Here is a 19,908-nt window from a genome sequence, read left to right on the forward strand (position 1 = left end):
GCACCCAAAAAAACATACCAGGGCAGCCAGAACAACGAACTGCTGGCCTAATTTGAAATTTCCTTTTCAAATGCATGTTATTAGTTCGATATATTGGAGGGTCCCTGCTAGAAACGATACAACTGTTTTATTATTATTTTAGGTGAGCCCTCGTTTCACCTCTATGACGTTGAGCTGAGGAATATGTATCTGTGCATTGCCTCTATGTTGGGCTCAGAACATTAGAAAAGGAAGGAGAGATCATGCCTTTGAGTTTTTTAGAACGGTTTGACACTATCCTCTCCATGAAATGCTGCTGCCTGGCTGCACATGTTGGACACTACACTTCCCAAAATTCTGCTGAAGCGTCACTTGTTGATGGGGCGGCTGGCTCCACCCAGTCTCGCGCCCCCCTCTAGGAGGCACGCGCCACGCCTTTCAGCCAATGGAGGTGGACAATGGGATGTCACGTGTCGCTGTCTGTCGCTTTTGTTGGGTTCGGGCAGCTAGGGCGAGTCAGACAGAGCGGAGCAGCAGGTGAGTGTGGAGGGAGGCATGGGTAATCCTGCGAGTGGATCATGGGGTAGTAACAGAAAGTAGATGAATGTTGGGAGTACCATTAGAGGGCAGAGAGGTACCACAATGACGGAGCCACTATTGTGTTAAAGGGAGTGTGACTCCAGTACCTGAAATGACATCTTGTGCAAATATGCAAGAACTGCCGTTGGTTGACTTGGATCCCTTTTCGGTGGTAGTCCTCCGAAAGGCCTCACAAGGGTAGTCGTTGCTTTTGTGTTCAATTACATTTTTGGTAAGTGGATAAAGGAATGGGATCGCTACTTGGTCGAGGTACGGCTTCGCGCCTTCTCAAGTACTTGGTGTTGTACCGATCCACCGTTTTATCTATTTACCCCCCGCCCCCATATTTGCCCCTTTTATAAATCATATACGTTTATTGTTATACATGCCCCAGGCGCGCGCACTCCTCCGTTTGAATCCAGGGTAACCGCCTCGGTTCTCCGCGCGCTTCGCTTGGCAGACAGGCGGAGCGCCAGCCAATGGCGGAGGACGGTCACTTGTGTGGGCGTGGTCGGCCTCGCACGCGTTCGCTTTGTGTTGCTCGAGGAGCCCGCGCGCCCCACCCTCAAAGCTGATTCCAGAACAACAAAGGGGGCGCGAGGCACAGGACGGAGCGCGCGTGCGCGCGGCTCTGAGTAAGCCCGCCCCCTCGGACGCTATTCACGTGTTGGAGACGCGTGTGAACAATGGCGCGCTTTGTAAACGGACGCTAATCGCAAACCTAACGAAGAGCCTAATCGCCATACAGGGTTGTGGAAACGTACACAAAGGTTCTAGTATCTTGGTCGTTTTAGTACACAGCAATTCCAGAATCTACTATGCACGCAACTTTGTTCTAAATATTACTGTTTCACGGGTGTAGTATGCTGGCAGCAAGCATCTCGGTGAGCGCAAAATGTCACCATTTTGCAGCATTTTTTAGACTATGCCAGTATGCATGCCCACGATCGCTTGCATGCTCTAGTGGGCTAGACTCCGTACCAATCTGCCCACCGTCAGAGACACTACTGGGTATGGCTCTGCACATGCTTTGTCTGCACATAGTCTTCGTGTGCTGTTATTGATAAGGGAGACAACACTTTCGGCTTAATTCGGCTGTTATTGCCCATCCTGTCGATTCACGCATGCCCTGTCTTGGATAGTATAAAGAAGCTGAGTTAGCCGGCTGAACGTCCGTACTTACTGTCTGACCACTGCTAGTCCGCTGCCTCCCTTTAGCCTAACAAACAAGTGGGATGGGTATTCCCAGACGTGGGACCCGTGCTCACTACGCCACTGGAGTCAAGCTATCCTGGCTGATGACGACTGATAGCCAGAAACCGGTCTTAGGATGCTTGATTCCGGTCCAGGGAAGACATGGCTTGGCAGTTCGGGCTGGACTGTTCCCATGAGGCACAGGGTCAAGACTGATTTGCATATGGCCATGTCTAAACTGGGGTGGTGTAGTGGGCAAAAGAACGATGGATTTAACCCAGATCTCTTGACTGGGGGAGAATGTCTGCATTGTCAGCATTCTGTCCATCATTTGTTTGTTGTAATCCCTTTAGCCTAAGGCAGGGAAACATTTTGAATTGGGGCGTTTAGCAGCAGTTTTAATAGACATATCACTGGTAAAGCCTTTAATACTGTTGCCCATTGAAACCCCGAAGTAAATGGGGCACAATTGCGATCGTGGAGTAAACTAGTGCGAGTCGGGACCGCAACGCTGCTCCATGTCTTCAACGCTTCCGCCCTGGAATCGAAGGGTGTTCGTATTACCAATCAGATTGTTGTTCCGCAGATGAACATTTAGGGAGAGGTAGTCGTACCATTGCCCCAAAGGGGGGGGCGAGGGTTTCTGAAACTGTCTTGTCTTGCACCCACGCCTCAGCTCTACAACATCTTCACAATACAACTAGATTGCCCAACTCGCCAGCACGCTGCGTTGTTTGGGTTTGTAAAGCATCACCCCCACCTTCCTAGCACTGAAGATCAAATTACTGGGCTCGATTGAGAAGAGAACAGAGCCGAGAATATAAATCAAAATCACGTCTTCAGCGGTTTCTTGAAGATTAGACTGTTCAGCCAGGTGTAGAGAGCATGGGGTCTTCAAATTACGAGCCGCCAGGAAGGCAAAGGAGCGGCCTCCGTGGTTGTGGAGTCGATACGAGGGCCGAGGCAAAGAATGAGGTCTGGTGAACAGCACCAGGAGGCTCGGTTTTCTTCAGTGTTGTAATAACTTTTTACTCGGGGAATCCATCAATTCGGGGTCAAGGTGTGGCTTCAAAAGAGGGTAGATTTGCAAGGGGCCGAGTCATGAAAATCAGTTTGACAGTCCACTTTTTTTAAATTATTTTTTTTAAATTATGCGTGTTGAAGCAAATGTCTCCCACAGAACAGTGGTGACAGAGCATAAAGAAGTATGGGAACTGCGATGCTGCGCACCAGGGGGTAGGGAGCGTAGTGTGGGCGTGGATAAACAAAATGTAAATTTATTAATGAGTACCATTGAGTTGGATAACGAATATCTTATTCAGCGCCAAGATGCTCTTCTAGGTGAACGTGCGGTTTACAAATACACGTTTTAAACTTTCACCACACACAGAAGAGGCTGCTCCCGAATGCGAAAAAAGGTTTGGGAATAAAAGGCTATCTATATATCGCCCCTACAATACTCCTCAAAGAATGTGTATCGGGATGCTTTCTTTTTAAAGCGTATTCACATTTTATCTGGTAGCTCCCTTACAATAGTTCACGAAGAACACGTGTCACGAGGAAGCTCAAGTTATACCATCAATTATAGCCACTACCGGCTTCAAGGCGCCCATTACGCTTGCAGATTGACCACTTGGGTACATCTACACTTGCAAGCATCCTGGCAAGAAGCTTGCTTGGTTTGTACCAGCCCCCCCCCTTCTCCTGGCTCAACAACGGCTGCCGTACCGGGGATCCAGTCCAGCTGGTTCCCCCTTTCATTCTAGCACCGCTGCTACTCAGCGGGGGCCCGTGCCCATCGGAGCTTTTGCGTGTGGCACAATAATTTAAAGAGCACCTGTCATTATAGGAAGCCTTTAAGTAGCAAAGAACTGGAAATACAGGCAGGGAGATGGGAGTAGTGATCGTTAAGCAGGATTTTGAATGGTCGCACGGTGACAACAGCTGGCTTCGTTCGTTTATGCGCTGCACCGCAGAGGAGGATTGGAGACTCGGATAATTCCTCATATCGCTTCAACCGATACTATTAATAGGTCGAGCCAAGTATGACCTAAACATCGTACTACTCGGGATAAGGTATTCAAACATGTTCTGGTGAAACCCCAGACCATTTTTGGGGGGATCCATAGAACATTATTACGAATCACACTAGTTCGGAGGGAGACGGTTGCAGTGTAATATCACTATCGGTGCAAAACAAAGACCTGTGCACTCCTGGGAGAGAGGCCTAAATAATAATGACGTTCTCTTCACATTGACGCATCTAGTAGTGGTTCAACAACGAAACTTCTTTCCTGGATCTACCCCAACCACTCGCCTAAAAATTGTAAACATTAGTGGTCATGAAGAAGGTGGATTTAATTTGGAAAATATCTAAACGTGCATTGACCTGTGTAAACACCCAGCCCACAACAGTCACGAAGGCTAAAACATCCATGTCCTTGTAGGACTATTGTGTATGTGTTCTTGGGTGGGTATGATCATTTGTATGGCATGAGTATGTATATAGATGTGAGAGGGTGTATGTGGGGGTCTATAGTGGCTTTATAGAAAAGATCTTTCATTCGGATGGTAATGTTCATGAATGTTTTATCAATGAAATGAATAATGCATATGTAAAAAAAGTGAGAATTATGAACATAATGTATGGCTTAACTTTTTGATACAGATCATGAAGAAATGACTTTTTTGAGGGCAAAAACATGCTTTGATAAAGTAGCAACTGGCTTGCATGTTATGTCTCTAATTTAATGATAGTAGCCCATTGGAGCTGGTCTAGCACTGCAAAAAAAGAAATGTAGGTTAAGTGGGAGGTTTGAGAATCTGTTCGTGTCTCTTGCTGTCCCCCTTTTCACCCAGACCTACCATTGCAAAGTCAGTGGGTTCCCGGATCAGTGAATCGGTAAAGCCTACACACTCCCCAGCCCCACCCCAAGTTTGAGACAATTGCTGGATGTGTGAAGGACGTTTTTAATGGGCACTTCAACTGGAAGCTACATCTTGAATGCAGGCATTAAAGTATAGTTCCACTTTAGAGTTGTAGGTGATTAAGAGAAATGGAGGTTGGTGTGAAGCCTGATTTGATGTCAAACAAATGTATCTTGATATGTGTATATATATATATATATATATATATTTTTTTTTTTTATTTTAGGGTCTTCAGATACTGGATTTATTTTAGACCTGCACCTGTTTTGTCGTCATGGCCAGTTCTGGTGAGTAAGGAAATGCCACAACACATCCTGTTCCTCAACAGCTGTGCATTGTCCCCAACAGTTGAGATATAGCTTTATTTAAATACATTTAATACATTATAGATAAAGCTCTTCAAAAATCTCAGAACTCCAATTTGTGCCCGCTCGTGTTCCTCAACAGTGTAACATAAACTCATGTATGTTAGACTGAAGTCACGACCTGTCCCAATTGTTTCTGCACAAATGGGACAGGCTCCCCAACTACATGACACTCATTGGTACAAATATCTCATCTGTTTTTGTGTTCCACCCGTGATCTCTTGTAAGATTGTCTTGTAATTTGAGGTGGGTAGCTACCAACTTCGAGGAATAATCATAAAACTTGTCGGGGTGAGTGAGCTCATTAAATAAACCTGAGATCTACCCCTGCTAGTTATGGCACCGACCTGTCAAGTTTAATTTGGTGCAACAAGTAGTGTGTATGTGGTGTCGAAATCCCAAACAAACACCCCAACCCGAATTAGCAAAATAAAGTGGCAAATCCGATTATGGGAACTGGAGATACAGATTTTGTTTGACAGAAATGGCACCAATGATTGTGGTCATGGTGGGAGTGTACCTAGGTGCAACCTGAGGCTGAACACAAAGGTGTGGTCTGGATACAATGAGGTTCATCCTGATCTACAATTTTGCCTTTAACTTTTTAGTCCTTTAAGTCCCAGTCCACCACAGGGGCAAACTTCCAAAGAGTTTAATGCAAGCATTGTCGCACTTTTAATTCTCGTGTTTGCTTTGTCGTGCATGCAGTTGGTGGGCACACTATACTCAAACTGGGTTGTTTGATGGAACTCAGCATTCCATGGATGCCTAGGACCACGATGATGACTGGGATCCATCAGCCACATGCGTCCGTAGACACAGCAACACCCAAATGCTTTTTCCTTATCTGCAGTGTTTGTGGTGCCAACTCGTGCCTTGCTGATGTGTTCCTCTGCTTAACTGGCATATGGCGTCTTGCGTCATGTTTAGGGATTTCAAAAGTGCTGCAATCGAGCCTCTGTGGTTATTCTGCCCAGTCTCTGGTTCTGTCGGGCAGGACACTTTTCAATCGCATGCATGAGGGAACAAGACCGTTTTAATGCTGAAGGAGATCGTACTGGGATATGTAGTCTTGCAGGAAGAAGGGAAATGGGACGTCTGTAGCCTGGCATTTCTCTACAAAACTGGTTCAAAGAATTAAGTCCTAATCGGCGCAGCCTTTAATTTGAAAATCGCTTCTTATGCGAGGATCTTTAAGACTTTTTCCATGGTGTCTAATATGAACAGCACTGTTTGTTTTCATTTCAGATATTCACGTAAAGGAACTAGACAAACGTGCTTCTGGACAGTCTTTTGAGGTTATTCTCACTGACAAGGCGGCAGCTGCTGCAAAGGCAGGTGGTGGTGCAGACCATCTGCTGTCCCCTCCAAAGAAAAAGGATCTTTCTCTGGAAGAAATTCAGAAAAAGTTGGAAGCTGCTGAAGAGAGGCGCAAGGTAACTCTGGAGGCTTTAAAGGAATTGTATCTTTTCAGCAGTGCAACAGATTTCATTGGCAGATTAAAAGGGGAATGGAAAAGCACACCTCGCTCTCTTTAAATGTTTGACTGATTCCTTAATACATGGTCCTGACGATTTGCACTTGCATTGGTTGTTGTGGTCACCAGTGGTGCTTATTGGTTTTACACACACACACAATTTTTACCTTTAAATTTGGGGAGTGTAAGCTGCCTGAGCAACTAACCAGCATTTGCAATGAATACGTCTGGCATTTACGCAAGTTTGAGCTATTGACATTGCAAATGATGCCTTTTTTATTTTTGTTTTAAAGCATAAATAAAAGGCATTGTCATTTACAATGCCAATAGCTCACTCGCGTAAATGACAGACCTATTGCAATGCAAATGCTTCTTTCCCTTTATTTTTCCTTGTTTCTTCCCCTCCCCACACCTAACCCCTCAAATGTTGTTGCCTCTCTCCCACTGTGAGCCTCTGCACCAGGCCCTGCTGACTGACTTCTCTCTTTTCCAAGTATACCCCCCACCCCCCCTTCACCCCTCTATGGTCGCTCTCTCCTGCCCCTGTTGGCAGAGGGCCCAGCTGCCTGAGCCTTCCTCTCCTCTGCCAGTAATTCCTTCCTCTTGCTCCGTCTTCCCCATCTGGAAGATTGTTCCCTCCATCTCTGGGTTTCTGTGTGTGGAGGGGGGTGTGAGGGAATGATGGGGCCTTGAGGGAGAGGAGCAGGAGGCGGCTCAGGTGGAAATATGTCACATGTGATGTGAAGGGTGTGTGGAGAGGGCACGGCGGTGAAGGGATTATAAACAAGGGCGAGATGTGAGGGAGCTAGTGGGAGATGTGAAATGTTAGGGGACAGGAGTGTGAGGCAGCTGGTCTGAGGTGTGAGGGGGCCAGGGGTGTCTGAGGGAGCTAGTGAGATGTGACATGTTGGGGGCTGGGGTGTGTGAGCGTCCTAGTGAGATATGTGAAGGTGGGGGCAGGGTGGGGAGTCCAAGGGAGGTAGGATGAGAAGTGACAGGCTAGAGTGAGATGGGACGTATGAAGGACCTGTTCGAGAGCACGAGGGAGGTAGGGAGCTAAAGTGAGATGTGATGTGTGCGACAGCGCAAGCTTTGCGAGGTGATGGGTTCAGGGTGCAGAGGCTGGATGCGGGGAGTAGGGTGCAGTGTGTGACATGAGGCGATGGGTTTGGGGAGAGGGGCCTGGGGCGGGCAAGGAACTAAAGGTGAGATGACTGGCGTGGGGGCGTGTAGGGGAAATGTGTGAGCATGAGGCACGTAACTCGGGGAGTCCACCATCAAGGTTGTGGGGTTGGTTAGAAAGGCGATAGGATGGAGGCAAAGTGAGACGCATGTGAGTGGTATGTATGAAAGGCGCATAGTGTAAAGTGGAGAGGTACTGTGCTTATAGTGTGAGGAAGAGATGCAGTTTTGTGAGGAGATCTGCGATAACCCCTGTAACAAGAAAACAGACGCGAAAGCAGACACCAACTGAAAGTTTCTGCGTGCCCAGAAAGCCCGCGATAACAAGGAGCTGAAGCCCTTTCAAATAGTCATGTGCTTGCCTTAAGCCAGCCACATTAAATAAGTACAAAACACTGCACAGAAAAACAACCCCGAACAAAACTAAAGTATTTGGGTTCAGCTGTTTAATACAAAGCGAGGCACACAATCTTAAATACGAAAAAACGCACAACAAAAATAAAGTACTCAGTGCATCTTTAAAACAAGCTGTTGTTGTTGCGCCCCATGCAGCACTTGAGGGAGGGGGGGAACGGTGGGGTGGAGGAGGGAGGGCAGGGTAAGACATGGATGCCCCCTGCTCTCTCCTGCCCCCTAACCCCCGCAGGCAGAGGGCCCAGCTGCTTGAGCCTTAAATTCCTCTCCGCTGCCAGTATATTCCTTCCCTCTTTTGCTTCATCACTCCATCTGGAAGGTTGTTACCTCTATCTCTGGGTTTCTGTGTGGAGGAAGGGAATGATGGGGCCTTGAGCGAGAAGAGTGGGAGGCGGCTCAGGGGGGAGATGTGTCGCATGTGAAGGGTGTGTGGAGAGGGCATGGTGGTGAAGGGATCATAAAGGGTGAGATGTGAGGGGGCAGGAGTGAGGTAGCTGGTCTGAGATGTGATGTGTGAGGGAGGGCTAGTGGGAGATGTGATGTGTGAGGGGACAGGGTGTGTCAGGGAGCTAGTGTGATGTCATGAGAAGGTGGAGGCAGGGTGGAGCATCCGAGGGAGGTAGGATGAGATACTAGAGATGGTACGTATGAAAGACCTGTTCGAGAGCACAAGGGTGGTAGGGAGCTAAAGTGAGATTTGATGTGTGCGACAGCATGAGCTTTACGAGGTGATGGGGTTTGGGTTGCAGAGGCTCTAAGGGAGTAGGGTGCAGTGAGACATGAGGCGATGGGTTTGGGGAGAGGGGTCTGGGGCGAGCAAGGAACTAAAGTGAGATGACTAGCATGGGGAGCCTGTAGGGGAAATGTATGTGCGAGGCACGTAACTCGGGGGGGATTCGGCCATCAAGGTTGTGGGGTTAGTTAGAAAGGATGGGGGAAAGGTGAGACACTCATGGGGTGTGTGCAGAGAGTGAGGGAGATGTGGGCGGTAGGAGACTTTTGAAGCTTCGGTCAGAGCTTCCCCTCCGTCCTGTAATCTCTACTGCTGAGGCGCGAGCTCTGTGATGGGCTACTGCTGCCTGCCACAATGGACAGCAGAACTTCAGGCAAAGAAATGTGCTTTGAACTGTAGCTGAATAGTGACTTCAACGTGTGCTTTTAAGGCAACCTATTTTAAAAAGTGCAACAAAGCTGTAGGATTGGAGACACAGGACTGCGAGTGGCGGTGTTTAAACAGAGTAGTAATCTGCAGCCCCCAAGTCACTGCCATTAAAAGGCGTGGGGCCACTCTGTAATTGACATTAAAGACTTGAAAGTACAGTGTATTCAGGAAAGCCCATCCTCCAAGCACTGCCGGGGCTCAAAAACAAAGCACTGACTAGCGGCGGTGACTGTTTCTTACAGCACCCAATCGGAGAGTTGGACTGCCACGTGCAAGGAAGCATGACGTAGCTTCTGATAAGAAACTTCGTCACGACAGCTGTAATGCAGGCGAGTCAGTCCGGGTGGGCTGGCCCGGCCCAAAAAGCGTAAAGGAGGCACCCTGGAAACCTTATTTCCAATGGCAGCCCACTGTTTAACGTAAACTGTGATGCAAGCCAATGGGAATAAGGGGGCAGGGCTTCAAGCCCTTTTCAGAAAGTACTCCTCTGCAATAAATCTCGCCGAGCAAGCTGCGCATGTGAGCAGCAACGCTAGGCGAGACCTAAAGAGGATGAGATGTTCTCTTCACTGCATCTTTGTCTGTGCTTGGGTGCATTCAACACTTATTTAGATTAGGCATTCTGCTGGTCGAGGTGCATTACAATTCGGGGGGCTTGATCACAGATATAGTAGGTATCTGGATTTACCGCGGTTAGATTCCTCAGACCTCTGAATAGGTTTAAATTTTCAGTGGCGTATGCTTTGCTTTGGAAATGTAGCACTTCTTCTCAGTTGGTACAACCTAGAGTAGTGTAGACATGCAGGACCACTGGTTGGAACCTTTGATGGTTCTGTCCTACTGGAGTTGCTATTTATCGCCGGAATACAAATTTGACACCATTAATGGACATTAGGCAGGGAATACAGGCAAGTATATGGGGTAATGTTTACTTGTATCTCAATGTGGTCTCACTTCAGTTTTCTCCTATTGAGTTGAAGTGTAAAACTGCTAGGCTCACATTTGCGTTCTACAGACGCACCTGTTTTGCAATGCGTTAAACATAAGGATGGTAACAATATTGGGGGAGGGGGGCGTTGATTATCCCCTGACAGGAGTATAGTACATGTTTGACAGTTTTAATACATGTTTGGGTGAGGCAGGGTTTTGTGTGTTTATTTTTTCTTGCCAAGGATGTGACACATACCGGAGTCTTCGGTCGTGGTCCTTTGTTTTGCTAAGGTCTTACACAGGATTATATCGACTAATGACAATGTGCTGCAGCACTGCAAAACCTAAGCTGAGACAAGCGAGGGGGTCTTGCTTCAGGCTTGCCCTCTGACATTATAGAATGGTGGGATTTGATCTCTACGTTTAGTTTCCGCTTTCTTACTGTACAACCAGTCTGGTTAAGCTAGTCCTTTAAGCACCGCTACATTACGTCATCTTACGACTAGGAATGTAAAATATTTTGCCTCACCAGTGCTTCCACCTCTTCCTCTCCGCAGAAGAGTTCTAATCTTCTGTGGACTTTAAATTTCAGATGGTGTCCTTGGAAACCTGTTGGTTTTTTGAAGTTTAATAACTACTGCATTCATTTTTTTTTGTGCAGTTCTTGTGCTGGCACTTTTTTGTGGGTGGAATTATCCGTGTTTAAATCTGTTTCCTTTTCGGTTTCACTTTAGTTTTCCACCATTTCAAAATGACATGGCAACAGGAAGATCTTTTTTTCAGCTTTTATCCCAGAAATCTATATGCGTTTTATTCTGTCAGTGTTTGTGTAGCATTTGCCTGAGGATTTCTTTTGGGACACGAATACCAGTTTTTCACTGAGCTAGAATTCTGTTAAACTTATTTCCAGTATATTAATGCTGCTTTCGATATTTCTCCTGCATTACCTACAAGTCATTCAGACAGCATCTGCTTTTTTTTCTCTCTTCCATCCGTTCCCAATGTGTGGATTTTTTTTCTTCCCTCCACCAGACTCACTTTCTTCAGACTAACCAATTTGTAGGGCAGTTGGGCATTTGTAGCCCTACTTATTTTAATTTGTAAAATGACCTTGTGGATCTTCAGTCAAATTAGAAAATATTTGATCTTGTTTAACAGCGAGGGGCTCCTGGAGACGAACACTACAATGACTGATGAAACCAGCCTGATTTAAGATGGCAAATCAGAAACTTAAGTCTGGCGCAGATGTCTCCAACCAGTCTTATCATGATCTAGCAGTAGCTCCTAGACACCTTCAGACAAACTCGCTGCCATGAGTTGCTTTTTAAATGAGCACAAGGTCCTAATCCTTTTAAAGTTAAGGGATGTGAGAAAGTGCCTCTGTATATACTGTTCCCAAATAGGTACTGTGTGTACAGAGTCCACAGTCCCCAGAGGTTTGGCAGAGGCTAAAGTTAGATATAACCTTACTCTCTAAAGTGGTAGCTTGGTCGAGCAGTAAGGAAGTATCGGAGGACAGTGTAAAGCATTTGTTGTACACACTCGTCAGTAAATGGTCTCACACACTCGAACTGAACTCTAGGCTAATGGCTTATATAAACAAGCATTGGCATAGCCAATAGTTACAGGTTGTTGCAATTGAGCTCAATGGAAGTGAAGTTATTTGCAATAGATTACTTGCAGGATTTATTTTCTAACTCCAGGACTGGATCCTAGATTCAGTCCTGGGACCATTCTTAAACTAGTGATTAAAGTCGACTTAGTTACCGTTGTGATTTTTAGGCAATATTTTGCTATTTTAAAAGTTGACACTTAAAGAAATTTCATAGAAAAACAGTCAATGATTCCCTATGGGAGAAAATTCAAGTTACAGGTATAGTATGTTCTCGTTACTTTTGTAATCCAGTACTGGGCTCCTAGGCTCAGTACTGGGACCTCTATCTAAAACTTGTAAGTAATTACGTTTTCACAGTTGGTACGATTTTTAAAGAATATTTTTAGTTTGCAAAATTTGACACTTAGAAGAAATTTCACACAAAAACAGTCAATGATTTTCTATGGAAGAAAATGGGTTAGTGGTAAGTACGGTTGTGAATACTTTTCAGGGTCCGTACTGGGCACCAAGATCCAGCTCTAGGATCTCTCCTAATAGCAGGTGAGTGTTTTCTTTTTCGTTACTGGGTTGATTTTAGGTGAATAGTTTAAGTTTGAGAAACTCCACACTTGAAAGAAATTGTCAGTTACCCTATGGAAGGAAATTGGGTTATCGGCTTTTGGGTAACTACTTGACTGGCATTCGAGTACTTACCCAAAAGCCAATAACCCAGAGCGCCGGGTGCAGGGGTGCCTTTTGGTGTTGGGAAATCTTACCCTCTGTTGATCGCGGTGGGGGGGTCCCTGGTTCTGAGGCTGCAGGTGTCTGGAGTGTCAAGGTGAGTCCTTGGGTGCCAGATTCGGGGTCAGTTGGGGGGGGGGGGGGGGGGGGGATCGTCCTTGGGGTCTTTGTCCACTCTGGCACAGGCCAGGCTTGGTGGGTTCGCGGTTCCAGGCTGATGCCAGGGGTTGAAAACTTGCTTTGAGCAGAGCCACTGCTCATGGGAATCCCAGATGTTCAGTCACAAGGTTTCCAGGTCCTCCAGGGTTTGTGAGGTTGCTGGCCACAAGAGGTGCCGGGACTTGGCAGGAGAAGGTTCGAGGGTCGACAGTCCGGTAGGGCTGGGGCCAAAGCACTTGGTGTCTTCCTCTTAGCAGCTGCACGGCAGGTCTTCTTTCTTCTTGCTCTTCTTTGCTTTTTCAGATTCTGGAATCTAAGGAAGGTTCAGAGTGCCCCTAAATACTAGATTTAGGGGCGTTACAGGTAGGTAAAAAGCAGGGACCAATGGGTCCCTGCCCTTAATGCCACTCCAGTGAGAGGGGGCAGTATCCTAGTCCTGATTGGGCAGGGCTTCCCATCTTCAAGATGGCAAGAGCCCAGAGATGTGCTTCACCTCTCCTACCTGATTGGGGTTGGCAGAGCCTGGCACATCGCCTGTCCTTAATTGGGGTTTCCAGCCAGTCTTCCTGCCGGGGAGGGGGGGGGGGGTTTAGAACCGGTGTGGGCCAGTTGCTGAGTACAGCAAGTGGCCTGGAGAAGCTCACAAAGGCGGCATGCCTTTGAAGTTTCCCCCTGCCCATCCTGGGGGAGGAGACCTAGCACCTCGCCCAGGATGTGCATTGTTACAGGCCCAGGAGAGCGGGGGTTCAGCAACGTGTCTGCTGTGTGGCAGCCTCTCAGACCAGACGTGGATTGTAGGTTAGGTTTCAGGGGGAATCTCTAAAATGCCCTCTGTGGTGCTTTGTACATTAAATCCCACACTGGCATCAGTGCGGGTTTAATGTGCTGAGAAGTTTGATACCAAACTTCAGTCTTGCCATTATGGTGCTGTGGAGTTTGTGTTTGACGAGCTCTCAGCACCATACACTTTTAAATGGCAGCACTGCACTAACTGCCCAGGAATGGACCTGGGTTCTGTAGGGGCACAGGGCTCGTGCTCCTATGCCCACACCACTGGCATGGGCACCAAGCTAGAGGGTTGGCTGATGGATGCCAGGGCAGTGTTGGTTGTGGGCATGGCACACAGGTGTCATGTCGACTTTGTTTTGTCTTGTACCCAGACATTCAGCCTGCAAGGGCAGTGTGTTTGTGTTGGGGTACAGGGCCTCTAAGGGTGGCGCAATAAGTGCTGCAGCCCTTAGAGGCCTTCCCTGGTCACAAGGCCCTGGGTACCGAAGGTACTATTTACCAGGGGCTGACGTGTGGCCAGGGTTTGCCAATTGGGGATTTAGGTTTTAGGGAAGGAACATAGGCCCTGGGCACCTGATTGGCAGGAGTCCAGGGCACACTCCGTACATTCAGCAAAAAGTGGGGGCATACCATGCAAGAAAGATGGCACTTTCTCTCAAGGGGAGGCTGTTTATTTTACATTATCCGGGTGTGGATGGCAGGGCCTGATAACAAGTAGTGTAGTCACTTATGGCTGGGGAGCAGAGGTGAACTGAACAAGAGGTATTAACTTTAAATAAAACCGTACCGATGTTAAAGGCCCTGCTTAAACATACTGAGGGTATCTTTCAAGACTGTCAAAGCTAGGATCATCACTCCCAGGGTAGAGGAGAAATGCAGGGCTGCACCCAATGACCTAGTCTACATCAAAGGGCAGTTAACTTTTAGACTCTTTGGTAGTTTGAGGGCTAGCTCCCAAACCACAGGTGATGCCCCGCCTCCTGATGGAGTCCAAATTATTGGATGCTTCCAGTAAACGGATAGCATCACAAGCGATTAATTGGCGCATTGCTAATGCCCAGGCATTACTGGCATCATATGATCGGACTCATTCTGATGAAGTCCAGAAGCTCGTGGAGTTCCTTCCTAATGAGCATAAAGCTAAAGCCAGCGACCTTATTTAAGAGGGTACATTAATAACCAATACCTCGATCATATGTGCTTTAAATCAGGTAGATAATGCGGCTCGGGCTGTGAACATTAGTGTACTGCTCCGTAGGCATGCTTGGTTTAGGATTTCTGGGTGTAAACCTGAGGTGCAAGCCTCTAGTCTTAATCAACATTTTGGTACGCAACATCTTTGGCCCAGCTGTTGATGCATCTTTGGAAAAGATGACAAAAGACAGCTTGCTAAGTCCATGGGGGACTTACAAGCACCTTTAGAACAGAGGCTTCTTTCGCTGCTCATTTTACTGGGGTGGCTCCAAAAACATCTTCAGATAAATGCCTCCTCCTCTTCAAGAGGTTATTTTCGAGTAGTATATAGAGGAAATACCACCGCGGAGAGGCAGAGGTAATTCAACATGCACACGCCCGCCAACAACAAACTGACTTATTTCCCATACCCCATATCATTCCACTCCTGTCGGACGTTTCAATTTTTACCCATTTGGAATACAATTACACCTGACAAACGGGTTCTACAAATGACCAAGTCTGGTTATTTCCTGGAACTTACAAGTACTCCACCCAATATTTCTCCAAGGTCACAACACCTCCTGTCACAAGAACATCTTGCGCTTCTAAAACAAGTTTTCGTTATTGCAAAAATGTGCAATAGACCCAGTCCCTTTCCAATATCCAGGAACAGGAGTGTACTCCCTCAAATTTCTAATTCCTAAACAGGACAGCTCTCTCGGGCCCATATTGGACCTCCGAGAACTCCCATGTTCAATCCGATCTTTTTCACATGGTGACACTACAAGTGCTTACTCTCCTTCAGCATGGCTACTTTATCCATTCTGGATCTAAAGGACGCTTATTTTCATATACCAATACTCTGCCCACCGCAAATACCTCCGGTTTGTGATAGCAGGCCAGCATTATCCATTCATGGTACTACCCTTTGGAGTGACAACTGCTCCCAGGGTGTTCACAAAATGCTTGGCAGTAGTCGCAGCCCACCTGAGCAGACATGTTCAGGTCTTCCCCCCTATTTAAACGACTGGCTTATAAAGGCCAGTTCACACAACAGTTGCCTGCACCACACAGAAAACCAACTCCTTCACCAATTAGGGTTCACAGTAAACTAGGCCAAGGCCCTTCTCCAACCTGCCATGTCTCAAGACTTTGTAGGAGCTACCCTAGACACAAAGCTGTAGCATAGCCAACTCCAGCCAGACTCTGACTATTTCGGAACGTAGTGACTCAGTTTCAGCCTCAACACTTCTTACCAGCTTGAGTGTTCGTGCAATTACTAGGAATGATGGCGTCTTGCATTTTCATAGTTCCCTATGCAAGACTTGAGATGCGTCCCCTGCAGGAATGCTTAGCACGTTAGTGGAACCAGGCTCGATTGCCTAATTGTGCTTTGCTTTTTTTTTTTTTAAATTGATGGTGCAGAGTCAATAAACCGCAGCCCAGTGCTCCTGCTGACCAAGGTGGCTGTACGAGTATTCATGTTCTAAACCTAGCTTTCATAGGGTTCAGGAAATTGTGTCCCCTAGGCGAATGCTTGCACAAGATGGAGGCCGGTGTTCATCTGCCATATGGAAAGAATCTACCGTATTGGGAATTAAGGTGACATCCTGCAAGGAACACCTTTATTTTCAAATTGCAGTGCCCATTTTTTTTTTTTTTTTTTTTTTTTTTTTTTTTTTTTGCTTCAATCGTGCTGGTACTTCCAAACGGTCCGCACTGCCGCCAATTGAAACGCTGTTTTTGGGATTTTTTTGCATTTTCACTCCTGAATTGTTCAAGTGCGGCTCATTGGCTGTTGTCCTGCATCACGGACAGGGTGGTAAACCGTGCCAAATGTTGGATGCAGACAGGGCTACCAGTTATGTCTGAAGTGCAAAGGGTGATATGTTTTTGAAGTGAGCCTGAACACTTGTGGATTAGTCTTTTGAATGCTCAGCCTTCGAAATTCTAAAACCAGTGATTGAAGTGCTGTTGGCTCAATGGAAAAATTGCAAAAAACATATGAATGCAATGATGCAACATAGCTTCGTAATAAACCAGTTGTTTGTCTTGTGTAGCTCTATATCAGTAGTCTCCAACCTTTTCTATAATGAGCTACTTTCATTAAATAAATCATCCCATGCTACTAATTAGTGTCGCAAAAGCGACCACATCGGACAGGATGAAATAGTGGGGACCGTATGCACGACTACCAGCAGTGATCACCTTAGTTCATCGGGCATAGTTGCCAGCAGTAACCTAGAAAAGGCTTTTTCAATGTGAAAGGACTCGACGTGCGTAATACATAAAAGCCATAGTTTCAATGGCCCTGGCACTGAGGTAATACTTGGAAGTAAGGCTCCATGATTTGTCACTCATCTTGAAATAGATTTTGGTGATTAAACCAATTTTAAACTGCTTATGAGTTCTAAAAATATACGTTCTCCATGCTTTTCAATTTTTGTTTACTTATAACATTTTAGTACGTTGGTTTGTACATAGAGCTACTTATAGGTAACAGAGCTAACAGTAGCTCACGAGCTAATCATTGGATACACCAGGTGTATATGCACTGCATGCTCCTGCCATCTAGTGTTGGGCTCAAACGTGTGCAACAAGTGTTCTAAATATCTGGTTACATATCCTACAAGTGATGAGGCTTTCGGGTCCTATCCATCTATTTCAGGATCCAAAAGATACCCGTTTACATTCTGTTTTGTCCGTTCAAGTGCATTCTATTTTCTGCGAAATTTCCTGCTCTTTCAACAGGTGCCTTTTCTTTTTACATTTTCTTATAACTATTTTACATAGTGTGAACCGCTTGCTTTTAACTTAAACTGGCATATCCTTAAATTGCATTGGTTGGATCGTGATCTTTGTCACAGCTGTAATGTCTGCATTTGACTCCTAATTTTCTTTCAGTCTCACGAAGCTGAAGTTTTGAAGCAACTTGCTGAGAAACGGGAACATGAGAAAGAAGTACTTCAGAAAGCAATAGAAGAAAACAACAATTTCAGCAAGATGGCAGAGGAAAAACTGACACACAAAATGGAAGCCAACAAAGAGAACCGAGAGGCACAAATGCAAGCTAAACTTGAACGTTTGCGAGAAAAGGTATGTAGAGATCAAACTTTGGTTACATGTAACGAGGAGCAATACATGAGATTAGTACAAGGGGACAGGTCTCTGTACAGGTCATCTGTTAGCAGAGTGAACTTTTCTTTTTACTACAAGCCTTGGATCGATTCTACTACTAATGTAGAGTCCTATCCCATTTGCAAAAAAATAAACGGTGGGTTCATAGTTGCCCAACACTGCTAAGTGTCTTGCATATAAAGGTGTGTGGCAACTGGTGGTGTATGGTAAACATTTTGCAACTCTTGTTATAACCAAATTAACGGTTGTGTATGGCTTGAAACTGAGACTTTGAAATCAGTTCAGGGTTGCGCAGAGAAGGCTCATCTCTCGAGTCTCTTCTCATATGGGACTTGGTACCTGGCAAGTCACTTGACTTGTGTTTGAAGCTGAAACATGACGGAAAAAATTGCCAAATATTCCTGACCTAAAACGTGATGCTGGGGTGCAGTAGTGTTTGTGCTTCAAAAGAAAGCTTGTGACAAAGTTACAGGTGGGGGTTTCCCTGTGGAAACTGCACTGCCAGACAAGTGACTTAAGATGGATTCTATTGCATCTTGGTCGGTGTGTCCCTGCTAATTCATTAAGGGATATGGAGGGGTTTCCATCTGAAGGTTGCCTTTGGTTTTTGCCCACTGGCATATTGGTGTGTAGTTAGTTGACTTTACTGGTGCCAGTGGCAAGTTGCTGAAAAGCGCTTTTGGCTTCTGATCACATGGTAAATTCACCGGTCAGCTTTAAGGGTTTACAGCTCTCGGGCAAGTTTTAAAGAAGTGTACTTGGTTATTTAAGTGGAAAGCTCCCTATAAATCTTATGTGCCAGCCCTGGCATCTCCTGCAGGGTATAATAAGTCTTCTAAATACGGAACGGTTAACTATGTATTAAATCCCACTAATTTAACCATAATATTATGAAATGGTGCTCTTGGTGGACACGGTTCATGGGCTATAACCACCGCCTGTAATTTGAGCTGGCCACATGGCTGCCCCTTCAATAACTGGATGCTTGTAACTTTGGTGAGCAGAGCCCCTATGTTACGGCCACATCCATACCGTGAAGCACTGACCAATCAATGTCTGGCAAAAAAAAATTTTCAGCAGTCAAATAACCAAAAGGCTACATGATTTGCTTAATTGACTTTGTATACCTTGCTTTCTGGTCTTAATCTCCTTGTTTCTGGTTGTAGATAGCCAGCGGGCTATCTAAAAACTACTTGGCTGTAACCTGTATGAGATAACGAGGTCTTACTTTCTAGTGAGGTCTCTAGCACCTGACTAATTGATTGGCCAGAGTAAGTTTACCAGCCATTGCGCTGAATGTTATTAATGTGTAGACAGTTGTTTTTCCAGATAAATGTGAAATCTTTGATCCATGGTTACGTGCGCTGCATAACGATAACTTGTCTTGCAAACTTCAATCTCAATCTAATTTTCTTTTCCCTTTTAGGATAAGAAACTGGAAGAGATTCGAAAAAGCAAGGAGATCAAAGATGTTCCGGAGAACTGAGTGTTAAGTGGTGCACTCCAATATCCAAAGACTGTTCATTTTTCTTTTTTTACCTGTCGGCCAGTTTTTTTTTTTTCCTTCCCAATTAGATGCTGTAATGTAGGGCTTGTAGTACAATTTGCACTTGTGCTGTGAAGCGCTAACTGGGGATCTAGCAGGTGTCGTCCTTCCTGAAGTGTTCTTATGGCCTTGCTGATGTAGCTATTTCTGCTTTTCATGTTCTACCTTTTTTCTACTTGTATATTTAGTACTAGCTTGGAACAATGGCAGCTCTGTAGAACATGTTTAAAAAAAGAATAGTGTTTTGTTAGTAATGCATCTGTTACATGTCAGTTCACAAGATTGTATTGTAATTTTGTGTATTGACCTAATAAAAAAAAATAATGTTCTAGGTTGGTTTCTGCTATTTTGTCTAGATACTGTTACGGGGCTTCATTTTTTGTGATGCTACATGCAAAGTGGCACTTTTGTAGGCTTAAGTAGCAATGTTTTGTGTTTGCTACATGGGTATTTGGGAGCATTTGTAAATGACTCCGATCTGATCCATGACCAACTTGACTGATTTACATGGATCTGTACCAGTTTCTCATGAGATCTACAAGAAATGAAAGGGAC

General features: G+C 45.7%; 1 protein-coding gene across 3 annotated transcripts; it reads left to right on the forward strand.

Moving 5' to 3' along the window:
• Positions 1–321: 321 nt before the first annotated feature.
• Positions 322–19,682, forward strand: STMN1 (stathmin 1). 3 transcript variants are annotated; one of them, XM_085647794.1, is made up of 5 exons: positions 322–516; positions 4,907–4,967; positions 6,294–6,481; positions 17,574–17,765; positions 19,234–19,682. In XM_085647794.1, exons 2-5 carry the CDS (start codon positions 4,955–4,957, stop codon positions 19,291–19,293), a joined length of 453 nt encoding a protein of 150 aa, XP_085503920.1. In that variant the 5' UTR covers positions 322–516; positions 4,907–4,954; the 3' UTR covers positions 19,294–19,682. The 3 variants fall into 3 exon arrangements, with proteins under 3 accessions (XP_085503920.1, XP_085503921.1, XP_085503922.1); XM_085647795.1 differs by having other exon boundaries at positions 498–790; XM_085647796.1 differs by lacking the exon at positions 322–516 and adding an exon at positions 2,449–4,222.
• The last annotated feature ends 226 nt before the right edge of the window (positions 19,683–19,908 follow it).

Source organism: Triturus cristatus, chromosome 3_2 (assembly GCF_964204655.1).
Source record: "Triturus cristatus chromosome 3_2, aTriCri1.1, whole genome shotgun sequence".
Classification (NCBI taxonomy): Eukaryota; Metazoa; Chordata; class Amphibia; order Caudata; family Salamandridae; genus Triturus; species Triturus cristatus.

Bases quoted from the DNA above. Each gene is read 5' to 3' on its own strand.
- STMN1 (XM_085647794.1), top strand. The intron at 6,482-17,573 runs GTAACTCTGGAG...ATTTTCTTTCAG, and splicing joins CTGCTGAAGAGAGGCGCAAG to TCTCACGAAGCTGAAGTTTT. The intron at 17,766-19,233 runs GTATGTAGAGAT...TTTCCCTTTTAG, and splicing joins TTGAACGTTTGCGAGAAAAG to GATAAGAAACTGGAAGAGAT.